The sequence below is a fragment of the Cuculus canorus genome, chromosome 25 (assembly GCF_017976375.1).
Source record: "Cuculus canorus isolate bCucCan1 chromosome 25, bCucCan1.pri, whole genome shotgun sequence".
In the NCBI taxonomy this organism is placed as follows: Eukaryota; Metazoa; Chordata; class Aves; order Cuculiformes; family Cuculidae; genus Cuculus; species Cuculus canorus.
Window position 1 is genome coordinate 4,807,130 of NC_071425.1, and position 16,676 is coordinate 4,823,805.

General features: G+C 56.9%; 2 protein-coding genes across 21 annotated transcripts in view; one reads left to right on the forward strand and one right to left on the reverse strand.

Annotated features, from left to right (window-relative positions):
- The first annotated feature begins 1,578 nt into the window (after positions 1-1,578).
- LOC104054373 (transmembrane ascorbate-dependent reductase CYB561) lies at positions 1,579-6,009 on the forward strand. Of its 3 annotated transcripts, none has more exons than XM_054088479.1 (7): positions 1,579-1,714; positions 2,641-2,815; positions 3,524-3,725; positions 4,106-4,204; positions 4,276-4,379; positions 4,459-4,616; positions 5,221-6,009. In XM_054088479.1, the coding sequence occupies exons 3-7, from the start codon at positions 3,530-3,532 to the stop codon at positions 5,417-5,419; spliced, it is 756 nt and encodes a 251-aa protein (XP_053944454.1). In that variant the 5' UTR covers positions 1,579-1,714; positions 2,641-2,815; positions 3,524-3,529; the 3' UTR covers positions 5,420-6,009. The 3 variants fall into 3 exon arrangements, with proteins under 3 accessions (XP_053944454.1, XP_053944453.1, XP_053944455.1); XM_054088478.1 differs by having other exon boundaries at positions 3,524-3,731; positions 5,221-6,008; XM_054088480.1 differs by lacking the exon at positions 4,106-4,204 and having other exon boundaries at positions 3,524-3,731.
- A 1,541-nt stretch (positions 6,010-7,550) lies between these two features.
- Positions 7,551-16,676, reverse strand: part of TANC2 (tetratricopeptide repeat, ankyrin repeat and coiled-coil containing 2) — a 225,301-nt gene continuing 216,175 nt past the window's right edge. For 14 of the 18 annotated variants that reach the window (XM_054088176.1, XM_054088191.1, XM_054088186.1 and 11 more), the window contains one exon: positions 7,551-15,117. In XM_054088176.1, coding sequence (XP_053944151.1) covers positions 13,164-15,117 — 1,954 coding nt within the window. In that variant the 3' untranslated portion in view covers positions 7,551-13,163. The remainder of the gene's footprint in view (positions 15,118-16,676) is intronic. The other 4 variants (XM_054088190.1, XM_054088189.1, XM_054088182.1 and 1 more) reach the window with 1 other exon arrangement.

A 16,676-nucleotide genomic window follows, 5' to 3' on the forward strand; every position in this document is an offset into this window, starting at 1 on the left:
TCCCCTCCTCTCCCCTCCTTTCCCCTCCTTTCCCCTCATCTCCCCTTATCTCCCCTCCTCTCCCCTCCTTTCCCCTCCTTTCCCCTCATCTCCCCTCATCTCCCCTCCTCTCCCCTCCTTTCCCCTCATCTCCCCTCACCTCCCCTCATCTCCCCTCCTTTCCTCTCATCTCCCCTCCTTTCCCCTCCTTTCCCCTCCTTTCCCCTCATCTCCTCCTTTCCCCTCCTTTCCCCTCATCTCCCCTCATCTCCCCTTATCTCCCCTCCTTTCCCCTCCTTTCCCCTCATCTCCTCTCATCTCCCCTCATTTCCCCTCCTTTCCCCTCCTTTCCCCTCATCTCCCCTCCTCTCCCCTCATCTCCCCTCCTTTCCCCTCATCTCCCCTCCTTTCCCCCCATGTCTCCCCGTGTCCCCTCGTCCCCTCTCTGGGCCGTTACTGCTCGTCCCCGTCTCCTGTGGGTGTGGGACGTGTCTGGTGGGACCTGAGGGGACACAGGGGATGTCGCCCCACTGCCACTCCTGACGCACAGGCCCTGACCGGGGTGGGGGCTCCCCGCGTGTCCCCCGGTGCTACCGTTGTTGCGCAGCTGCTGAGGAAGAGTCAACGAAACCAAATCCACACATGGGCCTCGTTAGTGCTGCCCAAATGGAGTCATGGAATGGTTTGGGTTGGAAGGGACCTTAAAGCCCATCCAGTTCCACCTCTGCCATGGGCAGGGACACCTTCCTCTGGATCCGGTTGCTCCAAGCCCCATCCAACCTGGCCTGGAACCCCTCCAGGGATGGGGCAGCCACCACTGCTCTGGGCAACCTGGGCCAGGGGCTCCCCACCATGAGGAATTTCTTCCTACTGTCTACTCCCTTCCCCTTTCCAACTTAAAGCCATTCCCCCTCAGTCTGTCACTCCAGGCTCTTGCAAAAAAAATCCCTTCCCAGCTTTCCTGGAGCCCCTTCAGGTCCTGGAAGGCTGTTCCCAGGTCTTTTCCAGCCCGGCTGCTCCGATCCCCGGCTCAGGAAGGAGGCAGGTTCCTAAGGGATCTTCATCTGGGGTCACACCTTGTTCAGCCTTTGTAGGACACCACGAATTGGGGTCCAACCCCTCCATGAACACCTGCAGGGATGGAGAAACCGCTGCTTCCCTGGGCAAATAAATACATATTAAATGGTGATGGAGCCCATGTGCCCAACCCAGGCGAGAGGAGCCCTGGGGGGCTGAGACAGTGAGGCTGGGGGGGGTCCCTGGCAAGGTTTGGGGGGTCCCTGGCAAGGTTTGGAGGGGGTCCCTGGCAAGGTCTGGGGGGTCCCTGGCAAAGTTTGGGGGGTCCCTGGCAAGGTTTGGGGGGGGTCCCTGGCAAGGTCTGGGGGGTCGCCTGGCAAGGTTTGGGGGGTCCCTGGCAAGGTCTGGGGGCGTCCCCTGGCAAGGTTTGGGGGGTCCCTGGCAAGGTTTGGGGGCTCAGCAGCACCTGTGTGTGTGTGTGTGTGTCACAGATGCTGCTGTGGGGTCTGTGCCCATAGCCCCCCCCCCCCCCACCATGGTGAACCCCCAGGTCTCAGCCCCCTCTGCCTCTCGCCAGGGAGCCCTCCCCACGCAGCGATGCTGGGGGTGGGGGTGCAGCCCCCCCGCCCCTCGCTTTGCCATCGCTCCGTTGCCTTGCCAACGCGGTGGCCCTGTCCCTCGCTGCCACCGCTGGGCTCTGCGCAGGCTGCACCCACAGGTAGGGATGGGGGGACGTGATGGGGGGTGGGGGGGGCTGGGTAGGGGTCTGCCTCCAACCCCCCCCCCCCAGGTTGGAGCCCCCTCTCCTGCATGAGCTCAGAGCCCCCATCGAGAGCAGAGACACACTCCCCCTCCGAGATACCCCTGGGGAAACTGGGGGACCCCAGGCCATGATGGGGGGTTGTAAGGGGCAGATGCCACCCCCTCCCCAGGCTGTGTGGGAAGGATTTAATAGGAGAACCCCCCCCCCCCCCCTCCAAAAGCGAGGAGCACTGGCTTTGCCCTGGGAAGGGGGGGATTGGGGCTTCTTCGGGGGGGCAGAGATGGGGGGGGCCAGGTCCCCATCACGGGGTGGCTTTGGGGAAGGACCCGGCTGCCTCCAGCTCTCCCAGTGCTCAGCGTGGACTGGGAGCAGCGGATGGGACAGTTTTAGGGCTGACAGGCAACTTGTAGAGCCCATTAGCAACCGGTGATGCCGGTTCCCATGGTGGGGGAGTGTCATTCCCTGTCCCCCCATCCCCAGCACCACTGGGGGCCAGGTTGGCCCCTTACGTGACTGCCAGCAGGGCCAGATGTTTGCATCTGGCTCGAGGATGCGTGGGGCAGGATGGGGCGCACAGGGACCCCCGTTGGAGCCCACAGCCCTATGGCAGTGGGGAGAGTCCAGGGAGGGGGTCCGTTGTGATGCTGTGTTGGGGGAGATGGTGCCCCCACGCTGTCCTGGTCCCCGCGCGGGTCCCCACTGCGCATCCCATGGCCGCGGGCGGTGAGGCTGGATGCGGGCAGGTGGCCTTTGCAGCACAACTTAATGGGATAAACCAATTCCCTTAACCCACTTAGCCGGCTGATCCAATAAAGGTGGCTGGGAATAAAGTGTGTGCGTGGTCTTAATGCATCTCCCACCCCTCCATGGCCCCCCCTCAGCCCTTACAGCACCGCGGGGCTGTGCCACAACCGGGCGGGTGCTCCTGCACAGAGGGAGGACATTGGCTGGCAGGGAAGCAGGAGAGGTGACAGTGCTGCTGGTGGCACTTGAGGCAGCTCCGGTCCCCAAGCCAGTGGGGAGCATCGAGGGATAACCCAGCACCAAGAGCGACAGGTGGGTTGTGGGGCCACAGGGCAGCTCTCCGGTGTGGCGGCAGAGCCGTTCGGTAACACCGGGTGTCCGTTCCCCCCACAAGAGGGGTTTGCTCAGCCCAGTGTCCCCTGGAGCCATCGCTTTCTGTCATGGGGATTGTCCTGAGCATCCTTGCTTAATCCTGCGCTGCCTCCATCGAGCGGGATTTGGGGGGTGTGACTGTGTTGGGGCTCCGGGGGTGGGTGAGCAGGGGAGGGGGTGAGGTGGGACAAGGATGGGGATGGAGATGAGGATGGAGGGACCAGGATGGGGGGATAGGGATGGAGAGGCAGAGATGGAAGGATGGGAATGGAGGGGCAGCGATGGGGATGAAGGGGTGAGGGTAGAGTGGGAAGGATGGAGATACAGGGATGGAGAGGCAGGGATGGAGGGATGGGGATGGAGGGACAGCATGGTTGGAGGGCTGGGGCAGCAGGAATGAGACCCCAGGATGCGGGCAGGAGCAGGGCAGGAACAGGGACAGGAGAGCAGGGCTGGGCGTGCCGTGGCATCCAGGAGCCACCTCCAGGTGTGGGTGACGCAGCCGCCCCGGCAGCACCAGGAAGCGTCTGGCTCTGCGGCAGGTGAGGCCCGAGCAGCGCTGGATGCTGGGAACCCACATCAGGGGCAGCCGCCTGCGACTCCCACTGCCACGGTGGCTTCGCTGCCCCCTTCTCTCTGTCTCCGCAGGCCGGCATGGACGGGGCTCCGCCGGCTGCCAGCCCTGCTGGACTCTCGGCGTACGTGGCTGTGTCACAAATGCTGGGCCTGACGCTGCTGGCCACCACGGGCGCCTGGCTGGGCCGATACCGGGGCGGCGTGGCCTGGCACAGCCCCCTCCAGTTCAATATCCACCCGCTCTGCATGGTGCTGGGCATGGTTTTCCTCCAAGGTGACGGTGAGCGTAGCCCTGGGACAAACACGCTGTCCCAGCTGCAGCTTCAAAGCCTCCGGAGCTGCACTCAAGCTGGGAGCGAAGGGGGAAAAAGTGGTAGTGAATGACATTGCCCCGACCCTGAAGGGGTTCAAGGCCAGGTTGGATGGGGCTTTGACCAACCGCATCCCGTGGGAGGTGTCCCTGCCCATGGCAGGGGGGTTGGAACTAGATGATTTTTAAGGTCCCTTCCAACCAAAACTATTCTATGATTCTATGACATCAGGAAGATGCTCCAGGATCGCCCCCTACCACCTGCGTGCAGCACCCGCAGGCGATGCGGGGTGCTGGGCAGGTGGAGGACCCCCATGTTTGCTCACATGCCCTCTCTCTGGCAGCTCTCCTGGTCTATCGGGTCTTCAGGCACGAAGCCAAGCGTTCCACCAAGGCACTGCATGCGCTGCTCCATGGGCTGGCGCTGCTCATCGCCCTCGTCGGTGAGCGCCGGGGCCAGGACGCTCTGATGGGGCTGGATCTGGCCCTGGTGGTAACGGGCTCCTCTCTGCAGGCATCATCGCTGTCTTCGAGTCTCACCGGACCAAGGGCATCCCTGACATGTACAGCTTGCACAGCTGGTGTGGGATGGCTGCCTTCGTGCTCTACCTCCTGCAGGTGAGGGCTGGGGACCTCCTGAGACCCCTGGGGTGAGGAAGTGACCCCCAGCATCCTGTAACGTCCCCACACCCCACAGTGGCTCCTGGGCTGTGGTTTCTTCCTCCTCCCCGGCACCTCCTTCTCGCTGCGCAGCCGGTACAAACCCCACCACGTCTTCTTTGGCATCGCCCTCTTTGTCCTTTCCATCATCGCCTGCTTGCTGGGCATCACTGAGATGCTCCTCTTCAACATCAGGTGGGTGACTGAGCTGGGGGGGTGGCAGCCCCCATGTCCCCTAGAAAGGGGCTGCTCCAGCCCTGGGGAGCAGAATCTGGCCTGGATTAGATCTCCCCCAAGGCTTTTAGTTCTGCTTCTGCTGAGTCACCTCCCAGATGATGTCTTACAAGGGTTGGGTCCTGCAACCGCTATCTTTGGGGCTGGGGATAAAATATCCACTGTCGTCTCTCTGAGCCAGGTGTTTTCAGAATTCCCCCCTTTCCTCCCCCAAGGATGCTCATATCCCCAAGGCCTCTGCCCTCATGGCTGGAGGACACGGTGATGGCCTCGGCTGCTATCGGGGTCCTCTCCAGCCCCATGGGGACAGACAGGGCCGTGGGGGCCCCAGGGGCTGTGGGAGCACGTCTGGCAGGGGCGATGCTGAGCCTCCTACCGCCTTGCCATAGCTCTGTGCCCCATTTTTCTCTGCCGTCACCAAATGTCCCTCCCCCCATCTTACTACGATGTGGGAGAAGGGACCTTTCATAGGTTGTGTGCCCAGAGGATGAGGAGGGGGTCCCAGCCAAGGTAGGGACAGGCCACCTGCACCCCAAGGCTTAAGCATCCCCCTCTGCCCTGGCAGGGACTCCTACAGCCTCTTTGTGCCCGAGGGGGTCCTGGCCAACACCCTTGGGGTGCTGCTGGTGGCCTTCGGGCTGGTTGTGGGCTACGTGTTGACACGGGACGACTGGAAGCGCCCACCGCTGGCTGAGGAGCTGGCCCTCTCCATGGACTTCAAGACCCTGACAGAGGGCGAGAGCCCTGGTGGTGGCACCCAGTGACATCCTCAGCTTTGTGGTCCCCACCATGGGCACCTCGTGGTGTCTGTGGGATGTCCTTGTGTCCCGGGGTTCTGCCTGGCTCAGGGTGATGAGGACAGCTGGGGAAGGACATGCTTGTTGGTGTAACGCTGCCTTCGGCCTTGCTTGACCTTAATCTTCTTTGGCTCTGCCCCGCGCGGCCCCCAGTGACCCCCGAGCCTTCCCTCAGCCCCATGGGGACGGTGGGGCAGGGGGCACCAGCACCGGGGCACCAAGGACGGGGGGCCCCGGGCTCATCCCTGCTCTAGGGATGAGGTGGTGGGAGTCCAGGTTTTCCTGCTGCGAGCAGCCAAAGCCCAAAGCCCATTCTCTGTGCTGACGGGCAGAGGGGGGTTTGCCATCACCGAGATTCCCCCTCGCTGGCAGCCTCGTGCCCCCCAGCATGGCCGTCGGGGCTGCTCCCCACAAAGGGTTCCCCGGGGGCTTCGAGCAGCCCAGCGTCTGCGCAGGTTTAGCGTCTCCGTGTCCAAAATGTTTTGCCTTCTCGTGCCGTGTGTGGTCTGCTCAGTGGATGCTCCTGACCTAATAAATGTTTACAGCTAACCTTGGCCTCCTCCCATCTCCGCTTCCCAAGCTCAGCATTTTGGGTACCTCTGAGCTCCTCGTGCTGAGCGCAGCCGGGCCAGGAGCTGCCCGACGGGCCGGAATGGCAGAGTGGGTATTTGGGATGGGATTGTCCCATCTGGGTCTTGCGCTGTGCACCCACAAAGCTCAGCAGTGTCCGTGCGAAGGAGCCCGTGGGGACACCTCCAGGGTCTGGTCAGGCTCTGGATGCGCCCGGGAAGGTGTGGGAGACCCACTGCCATGAGGAGGCGCATCCCTGAGCCGTGGGCTCATCTCTGCTGAAAGCATCCCAGCTTCTCTCTGGGTTACAGCAGAGGGTGAAGCCGCTTGGGTGAAGCTTCTGGATCCCGGCACTGTAAAGCAAAAGCACCATCCCAAGGCGGGATCTTTGCTCACCACAACCTCGACGTGCCGTGTCCTTCCAGCGCTGCGCATCCAGCCCGGCCCAGCAGCACGGACACTGGCAGCTTCCAGGGGTATTCAGCTGCAACGCTGAGCTGCCAACGCGAGCCCCGGGTTAGGCAGGGATGAAGCAAGCAGACACTTGGGTTCTCGTGAGGGCTCTGGTGTCCAAAGCACTAATGATAGAATCACAGAATCGCCAGGTTGGAAAAGACCTTTGAGATCAAGGCCACCTGTACCTGCACACCACTAGATCATATCCCTAAGCCGTGCTTTGCATAATGTAATCCAGGAAACAGCTCTGACCCAGTGCCCCTCGTTTTGTTAACACCCCTTTGCTAACGGCAGCAGCAGCGCTGCCTCCATCCCCTCCTGCTCCCAGCGATGCCCCATCCCATCCCCAGGCAGTAAGAGCCGGACCCGACCCTTGCACCAGGATGAGCCTAGGCCATTTCCGTGTGGGGAAGATAGAACCACAGAATGTCCTGAGCTGGAAGGGACCCATGGGGATCATCAAGTCCAACTCCTGTCTCTTGGACAGGACATTCACCCCATGGGTCAGAGGGCGTTGGCCAAAGGCTGCTGGAATATCGTCAGGCTTAGGGCCATGACTGCCGCCCGGGAGCTGTTTGTGTTCCACCACCCTTTGAGGGAAGAACCTGTTCCTAATACCCAACCTAACCCTCCCCTGGCATCTTCCCACCATTTCTGTGGGTCCTATCATTGGTCACCAAAGAGAAGAGCTCAGTGCCTGCTCCTCCTTCCCTTGTGAGGAAGCTGCAGAGCACGATGAGGTCTCCCCTCAGTCTCCTCTCCTTCAGGCTGAACAGACCAAGTGCCTTCAGCCGCTCCTCACACTCTTCCCCTCTAAACCCTTCCCCAACTCCATGCCCTCCTCTGGACGCTCTCCAGGAGTTTTAGATCCTTTTTATCCTGTGGTGCCCCAACCTGCCCCGAGCGCTCAAGGTGGGGCCACACCAGCGCGGAGCAGAGCGGGACAATCCCTCCCTCTCCCCATGCGGTGCCGGATGCACCCCAGGACGCGGCTGCCCCCCGTTGGCTGCCAGGGCCCTGCTGGCTCCTCCGCTCGCCGCAGAGTGGGAAGAACACGAGCCCAGACGCCGCGTCCAAGTGTTAACCATTTATAAATAAGTACATTTGTTCATACATACAGGTATCATTGTACAGATTACAATCTGTATACATTGGGGGGAATGCATTCGTTTGAACTTTTCACATCTATCTCACAGCTCACATGTACAGACAAGAAAACTCTGCTCAAGCAAATACAGCAAAGGAAAAAATATGTTTTTCTTCTTTCCTTATACATGAGAGGCGAAGGCCTCCGCTCTCGGCAGGGGCTGCTCTTCCCGCTGCACAATATCACAACTGTGTGGTGTTCAATATATCAGTAGAGAGAACAGAACATGCATTGAATAATATACTGTACAGAGAGAGTCCTTTACATCGGAATTATAGAAAAGCTAAAGGAAAATTTAAGTGTCTTAAAGATCTTCCCAGCAAGTGTCTCGGAGGATGGCAACCAGGGAACTGTACAAAGCACGAGGTGTGGGCACTGTACGCATTTGTATCAAACTCAGATCCTCTGGGATGTGAAGACAGAAGGGAGACGAGACGGTGAACGCAACACTATGGGAAAGAAAAGGCTGGACAGGGATGACACCGGCAGCGCTGGCCGAGTCCACGCGAGTCTCTGGGTTAGCGGTGGAGCAACAAAGCAGACTTCACGCAGCACAGAGCGCTGCTCTCGGTGTCTGGCTTAGTGCACGGCGAGGCAGACCCAGGGGGAAGGGACCCAACTCCCCGAGTGCGAGGCTTTCCCACCCAACCAGCATGACCCCGACCCGCCGGAAGAGACGACCCGCAGCCCCACTGCCGTCCCCGGACTGCGTCACCCAGAAGGGACAAAGTCTTTTGGCAAAGCAGCTCTGTTTTCACGACTATAGGATGCGTTCTCATCAGATGGGCCCCAGCAGCTGACTCCCCAGTACCGTGACAACCAGAATATGAGCAGGAGGAAAGGATATGGTGGACAGGTTGGGTGTCCGTTGGTTTTCCCGGTGACGGTCACGCTAGCTGTTTTCTCTTGGGTAGGTCGGTAACAGTTGTGGTGAGATCCAGCTGAGTAGTCGGGGTTGGACACGAATGCATCTTGCTAAAGAATTGAGCCCTTAGTGGTTTATATTAGAAAAAAGAGTTTGATTGAATGAAAATCCAGCAATTATTCACACAAATCTGGAAAAAAACACAGATTCACTTTCAACCATTGTGCTTTGTGTCCAACACGCACTCCACCAGATCTGGCGTGGAGCAACCGGCACAGGGTGAAGGCATCGATCCGCAGAGGTCCCAATGGGTACAACAGCTCTTCCCTAAGCCCTTGGGTAAACACGATCCTGGTAGAGGAGTCACCTTGAGTTCCCCAAAGCCTAAAGCAAAGTACAATGACCAAAGAGCTTGCGACAGCTCACCAAGGACCCCCCTCGCAAGGAAGGCGGAGGACGAGCAGGCACGCCGGCTTGCTTTTCTCTAGATAAGGCGGAGCTGGCACTTCGGTTTTAGCTAGACTTCTCCCGGGTAACCCTGAATAAACTGAAACCTTTGTACGAGGGGACTGAATTGCTCCAAATTTAGTAGCCACCCCGGTTCCAGACCTAATCCAAGTATGGCTTAGGTGTTTGTCGTACGCACACACACACACGTTCACACTAGCCAAGCAGTTTTCTTTACAGCCAGGTTGAAGTAAAGAAACCAAGAAGTTCAGTGCTCGGACAGACCCACCTGTAGGCACCGGTGCCAGGCAGCAGACGGACAGACAGAAGGACAGACGCACGCCTCAGTTCGTCAGGAGCTGGCACAGCCTGCTCCTCCCAAGCAGCGACGCAGAGAAGACGGCTCAGGCTGCGGCGCCTTTGCCTTTGGAGACGGAGCCCAAGGGGTCCATCCCTTTCCTAAGCACTTCTGACTGTTCTCCAAGCCCTCCAAGACCATTTCCAGGGTGGGGGCCCTGCAGAGACCCCCAGGCACGTGTCCCCTCTGCTGGCACCAGAGATGCCCCCAGAGACAAAGCAAGAGCCAGCGAGTCCCCACTGGAGGACACAGCAGACACCTGCACACAGGGCTGGGAGAGAGGATTCCACTCTCGGAGCGGTTGCAGGCAGACGACCAGAGACACCCGGTGGGAAGGTCAGCTAAATACAGGGCTCAGCTTCAGCGTCACCTTCCCAACGCACCCCAAGAACCAAAGCCAGAGGTTTCAATGTTGCCAAGAAACCATTTCATTGGGTGCACCTGAAAAAACCTCCCTGCAGGACAGGGGCTGGGCAACAGTGCCCCTGCGGCCAGGGAGGGGACGGAGCAGCATCGTCCCACATCTTAATTACTCGAAGAGTAATTAAATATGTAGCACGGACAGATAAGACAGCACCGTGTCTGCAACTCTGTGCAGAACTCTGATCCGGATCGGTGATGACAGGGTGAGGGGACCTCGGGCGAGGGCTGAGCCTCCCGCTCCACCGAGCCACGTGTACAACAGAGCTTTGCCAACAGGACCACGCACGACAGCACAACACACCACAACCTCTGCTTTCTGTCCACGCCAAACCCAAAGCGTGACTTTGAGGACCACGGGGGACTGTGCAAAGAACGGCTCTTCCAGCGCGAGATGTGCTCCTCCTTACCCGCCCAGCGACTGCAGCAGCCATCCCGCCTCGGCCGTCCCAAAGAGAATTGCTGGGGAAGCGCTTTAAAACCACTGCAAATCGTTTTGTATTCAAAAATTACTCAATCTCTTGATGCTTATATACAAGAGTCAGTTCTTGTGCTATAAATGTTATGATTCATTGCTTCATTTCTTTTCTTTTCTCTCTTTTTTTTCCTTGAAAAATACACTAAGAGACAAGAGCTGTTTTGCTATTTTCTAATGAAGACACTACTCACGCTTAAATATCCAGTATTTATCATAGTAACAAATTCAAACAGTAAAGTGCACCCATTTACAGAGAGAACAGATGGAAACCCATTAGTGCAAGAATCCTGTGAAAAATGTAACACGTGGTATCGTGAAAAAAACCTGCACGCCGCAGTGTTTAAGCCTTCTTTCAGCTTGGTGTTTGTGTTCAAAGTGTGAGCTGTTTTCTTATTTCCCTTAAAACATCTTCATAAACCCCAAAGTTCTACACAGAAGTGGCGGGAGGGGATGTTTCGGAAAGACAGAACTGGGAGCACAAAGCAGTGAACAGCGAAAGCAAAGCACGGGCAGTTCCCACATCGCTGCGCTCGGACCGTCCCGTTGGCGTCTCAGCGGAGAGAACCGGCTCATGGCCGCAGAGCGTCTCGCTCGGCCACGGGGAATAGGGATGGGATTGAAATTGGTTACTTTTTCCTTTCAAAGAAGCAACTGAGGGTAGGGAGCCACTCACTCGATTTGAAAGCTGGAGGATGGAGGCATTAAGCAAAGCGGTTGGTGCAACTCCAGCCCTGCGGACACGCATGTCCTAGCTCTGTATGCGGAGGAGAAGGAACCGGTTATTCCTTACAAAGCAGAACATTCTGCTTCAAAAAAAAAGAGGAAGAAAAATAGTCATCACACCCCCTTTGCAAGGAGAGAAACAGCACGTGGGGCTGGGTGTCCCCACGGTGGCAAGGAGCCCGTTTGGGGGTCTCCAACTCCACCCCTCGCTTCCCAAAGCCCTGCAAGAAAAAGAGTCAGCACTAGGTTGCACCTCGAGAAAGAAATTGCCAACCTCGATCCAAATATTGGGTTGGACAAATCCCAGATAGCCCAGAAAAGCACAAATAGCGCCGAATCCCACAGAGGAAATCGCCCCCGAATGCTCTCAACGTGTCTATGAGACACAAGCCTCCGCCAATCCCAAGGTGTGCACGTCCCAGTTCGCTCGGAGCAAATTAAGCAAGGGAATAGCAACAAGATGTGCTGATCCACACGCGGAAAGGGAAAAGAAAAGCCCCATCGAAGCCAGGGTTTGCTTAAGAGTTTCGGGCCAAGGCCTTAACTGGTGTAAATGGATGTAGTTGCACTGATGTTGCGCTGGGGATATGTTCGTTTACAGCAGCGGAGGTCGGACCCCATGATTTGGTTGAAGAAGTCTTTGCAATCTATTCGCATAGCCCTTTGGAAACACCGAAAGGTATCGCTCCTCCCGCTCAGCACTGCGGCAGCTCGTGGGAGCTGATATGAGTGAGGTTCGGCATCGGGCAACAGGCACTGGTTTGCTTTAAAACAAGCTACAGGGTTATCGCTCCCCGCTAAACGTCCCACCCTTTGCCCTCTGAAAAGGCAGATTACAAACCCACCCGTAATAAATGGGTCTGTAAAGAAAGTCCCTCCAGCCCTCAAAAATGCAGAGAATAATGGAAAAATGATTGAAAAGGCCCTAAAAAGGATTTTGGAAGTGTTCCCCGCTTTCCCCACTGTCCAGATGTGACTGGCGTCTGATTTAAAAAACCCAAAAACCAGAAAAAAACAACCCAAACTAAAAAAACCATCCTGAAATAGACTGCATAAATAAATTAGAAATACCTCTCTTTTAACTACAGGTCCTTAAAAAGCAAAACGTGGTCTCTGCCCTTGACAGGTACGGAACGCGCCAATGACTTTCCAAGAAGTAAAGAATGGATCTTTCAAGGAGCGCAGCCCTCGCACAGCACCCGCTGCCCGGGCAGGAGCGAGCCAAGGTTGCCCAAAGACCCCTCCTGTCCTGGGAGCCCTGGTGCATCCTCATCACCAACGAATTAAAACCCAAACGAATTAAAAAATCGCAATTTCCCTCCTTGAACACCATTTACTGAGTCAGATTTCTCTTTTTCCTTTGCAAATCAAAATAAAACCCCATCCAATGAAATCTCCAACGCTAAACCATCCCGGTGAGAACGCGGTGCTGTGTGTGAGGTGCTGTTGTCCGCTAACGGTGTGAAGTTGTTGCCATCCCAGTTCGCGCGCAAAAGGTTTCTCACCAATTCCCTCAGCTGATTAAAATGCGTAACGAAGGGCCAACTTTAATCTCTCAGTGCTTGTAAAATGCCCCAGAGCAAATCAGTGTCAGGGCACTCAGGTTGCAAAGCATCACGCCATCCCCATCCCTTCTGGCCAATGATGTGATTGAATAAGGAAGGGAATCCAATTGGGATTGAACTGCTATAAAGCAGGTGACGCGAGATGGTTATTGTGCATAGCTACTCAGTATTAAAACACATCGTGCCCTTGCTCGCTGTGGGTGATTTGCTCTTTGGGTGGCAAAGAGCCAAACGATTCAGTTGGCACAGGGACCTTGGGAAAGGCTCCTGCTATTCCTGCTCTGCTCCTGCTAGGAATTCCCATCAGAATTGAGTAAGAGCTCATGGAGACAAAAGAAACCCAATTTAAATCGAACACGATTGTCTCTTGCAAAAGAGCTGGTTACCTCCTGCTGCGTAGGGGACATTTCTGGATGACCCCGCACCATGTACTAAGATATCCTGATTGGGAACGTAGCCGGAATTGGGCAAACGATACTGGCTCGGCTGATGTTGGCTTCACAGTCAGCTAGGGAATGGAAAGGCTGGAGCACGTGCATGGCTGTCTGACCACCACACAAAGTACCGGAGAAACTTGGTCATGTAGCTACCAAAGAGAAATCAAAATAATAATAATATGCATGGAAATCAAGCTCGGAAGTGTGTGCTGAAAACATGAGGGTCTTACTCCAACAAGCGTCTTTCACACATTAGACTCCACAAATGGTCTCTTTGGTTTGATTGGGGATGTTTGCCCTTGCCTGGAGTCCCTGGAGAGCTGCCTGTACAGGTTGTCCTGGTAGGCCTGTGCCACAGGCAGTGTCCTTGCCACCTTGACGTCAGGATACGAGGAGGCTTGGGTGACTCTCTCCAGGAGGTCTCCCCGGGACCCATTGGCCAGCATCCCATGGGGGCTGTAATAGTCTTCCTCTAGCAAATGGCCATTCTGTGCATTGTTGGTTTTGTTATAAAAGGCAATGTTGCTGATTGACGAAGGCGGGCTAAACGATTCCGGCTGGGGGAGATTGCCAGGAGACGTAGGACTAATGACAGTGTCCACTGATGACACGGCCCAGGTCCGGTTCTGCTGATGGAGATGGGGGTACTGCTGAGTCCGAGCAGTTTTATCTATGATTCCCATGAACGGTGTGGTCCGGGAACGGGCGGGCTCGCTGGGGTAACCCCCCTGCGTGGGAGACACCGGAGAGAGTTCATCGCATGACCTGTCGTAAGCTGGCTTGAGAGGAATCTCCATTTGCTGAATCGAAGCTGAAGGGCGGAAGTTGGGAGTCAGGTTGGAGGTGGAGGAGATGCTATTGCTGGAAGGAGAGAAGCGGAGGCCAACGCTCTGAGAGTGGAGCAGGGGCCTTGGAGTCGGAGGGTGAGGCTTGATTTCACTTGGATTAACTGTGATGGGCCTTCTTATGAGATGAGACACGTCTGGAGAGCCCAGTTGACTGGCGGGGAGGGGAGAACGTTCCAGGTCAAGCTTCGAGTGACACACTGGATAGTAGGAAGCGGACTGGCTTCGCCCAATCTGAGGTGTCTGGCTGTATCTCATCCCCCCTCTGTACGCCGAGGACGGTCTCTGTGGAAGGTCTTCTTTAGCCAGCCCTCCATGCTGACAGATGGCTCCCGCGCTGAGGCTCGCCTGAACGTGCTGCACCGGTCTGCTGTCACCTACGATTCCACCGATGGAGCCCTGGTAGACCAACCTGCTCTGACTAACCCCCATTTCCCCGGATGCTGATTGGTACTTGCTGGCCATCGAGTGGGCAACCTGGCTGTAAGCACCGGTTGGGATTACAGTACTCGAATGGACTGCTGAGCTGGGCTGGTTGCTCCTCACGATCTGCGCCTTGGCTGGCTGCAGCCTCAGCCCCTGCTGTGGCACGGCCACTGGGAGCTGGGGCATCTGGAAAGACCTCTGCGTCATCTTGGATAACGGAGACTTTGGTCTACTGGGGAGCTGGCTGACTGCGCTAGGCTCCTGCTGATAGCGAACTGGGGAACCGGACTGCGACCTATAAACGCTCATGCTTTCTGCTGGGGGACTGGCACGATACTGAGGACCTCTACGAAGAGGAGAAGGTGGTGGGCTTTGATATTCCTTCCCTTGACTTCCAACAGGAGGTGGGCTGAAGCGGTAAGAGGAGCCCTGGTGAGCAGGGGACGTGTGAGGAGGACTGGGCCTATAATGCGAGTTTTGGTGCGTCGGAGACAGAGCAGGAGACGTGGACTGGTACCCTTGCCTGGTTGGCGAACCCACGGAGCTATTGGACCTGAAATCAAAGACCTGATGAGAGCCAAGAGGTGAGCCAGAAATATAGGCTGAGTCCCTGTGAGCTGGGGAGGGGGGTGGGCTCTGGATGACGGGCAGCCCTTGGTTTGGCCTGGACTCTGTCTGCAAGCCAATGGAAACGTTTTCTACATCCTGCTCAAGGTATTCCTCCTCAAAGATATCTTGCACAGAATACAGCTCTTCATGCTGGACTTCAGGTTCAGGCTCCACCGGGAGCGGTGGCTGCTGCTGCTGCTGCTGCTGCACCTGCCTGCACTCCTCTTCCACCCGCATCAGCAGCCGCTGGATCTCACGGTTGTTGGGACACAGCTTGATGGCCTCGTTCAGGTCCTCCAGAGCTGCTGAAAACTGCCTGCTTGACAAAGGGACAGAAACGAGAACTAAAATTACTCTGGATTGGAATGAAGCCGTTCTCGGAGGCTCGTGAGGGTTAAGTGACTTGTTCGTGTGACTGAGGGAGGTGTCTGCGACTGCTACCGTTGGCCGCCTCTCTCAGACTCTGCCCATGTGCCTCCCTCGGACTGATTTTATCCAAACTGAAGGAGAGTAGTGGCACGCGCTCTGGGGAGGAGGGGAACACAGTCCTGAGATGGCACAACCCAGACTAGCAAAGGTGCAGTTACGCGCTCCCCAACTACTCCTCGCAGCCCCACCACGAGCTTTGCCCTCGCGTTAGCGAAGGGGAGACCAAAGCATCAATAACCAAGAGCCAAGCTCATCCCTGCTGTAAACAAGCACAGCTTTGACGGAGTTGCAACCGACTGCGCCAGTGAAACTTCAACTTCTGCCTGATGCCAAGACCACACATCGTCAGGGCTGGCTCCGGAGCACAGCAGCTCCCAACGGTCAGCGCTTTAGGCAAGGCTCATCTCTCCGGTTTTGCAAAAGAAGTTGGCAAACTTCTTCAGAACGAAGGAATGGAGGAACTCTGGGGAGCCTGCGAGCCTCGCGGGGAAGCCTTTGCAGGGCCTGTGAGGAGTAAAGGGGAGGTGGGAGTTCGGGGAAGGGGCTGTCATTTAAAGGGGCACTTTGCTTTTGAGCAAAACCATCTGTCTGAACACAACTGTTACCTTGGGGGACACAATCACCAAGAAAAACTCCACAGCGCCTCCCAACACCAAGCCTAGGCTTTCGCACAGGTGGAGGAAGGAAAAGCCTCCTGTTCCAGGACTGTGCTGACCACAAAGGGTCATGGAGATGATCTGAGGGCTGGAGCACCTCCCGTACAAGGACAGGCTGAGAGAGTTGGGGTTGTCCAGCCTGGAGAAGAGAAGGCTCTGGGGAGGCCTTAGAGCAGCTTGCAGGACTGAAAGGGGCTCCAGGAAAGCTGGGGAGGGGCTCTGGATCAGGGAGTGAAGGGGGAACGGTCTGAAGCTGAAAGAGAGGAGAATGAGATGAGATCTTAGGAAGAAACGTTTTCCTGTGCGTGCGGGGAGGCCCTGGCCCAGGTTGCCCAGAGCAGTGGTGGCTGCCCCACCCCTGGAGGTGTTCAAGGCCGGGTTGGATGTGGCTTTGAGGAACTGGATCCAGTGGGAGGTGTCCCTGCCCACAGCAGGGCATTGGAAATGGATGGGCTTTGAGGTCCCTTCCAACCCAAACCACTCTATGGTTCTGTGACCTCAGAGGTGCTGCAGGACACAAAGTGGGAATGGTTTCTGCTGGAGAGACCTGGGACGAAATGGAGTAACATATGTGGGAAGGCTGATATCTAGAAAGGAACCTGGTTCTTACGCTTCCTTACAAGTGTTTTGGAAACAATGGAGAGAAAAACCGTCAAAGGAAAGGCATTAGGTCAGTGTGGCTCAGCCGGCAGGACTTCTCTGCAGAAAAGAAGGTCATGGCTTCACCTCTCACCATCAAGACCTGGTGGAGTAGGCAGCCCAGCTGGGCCAGGAGCCTTGTTCCACACATCGC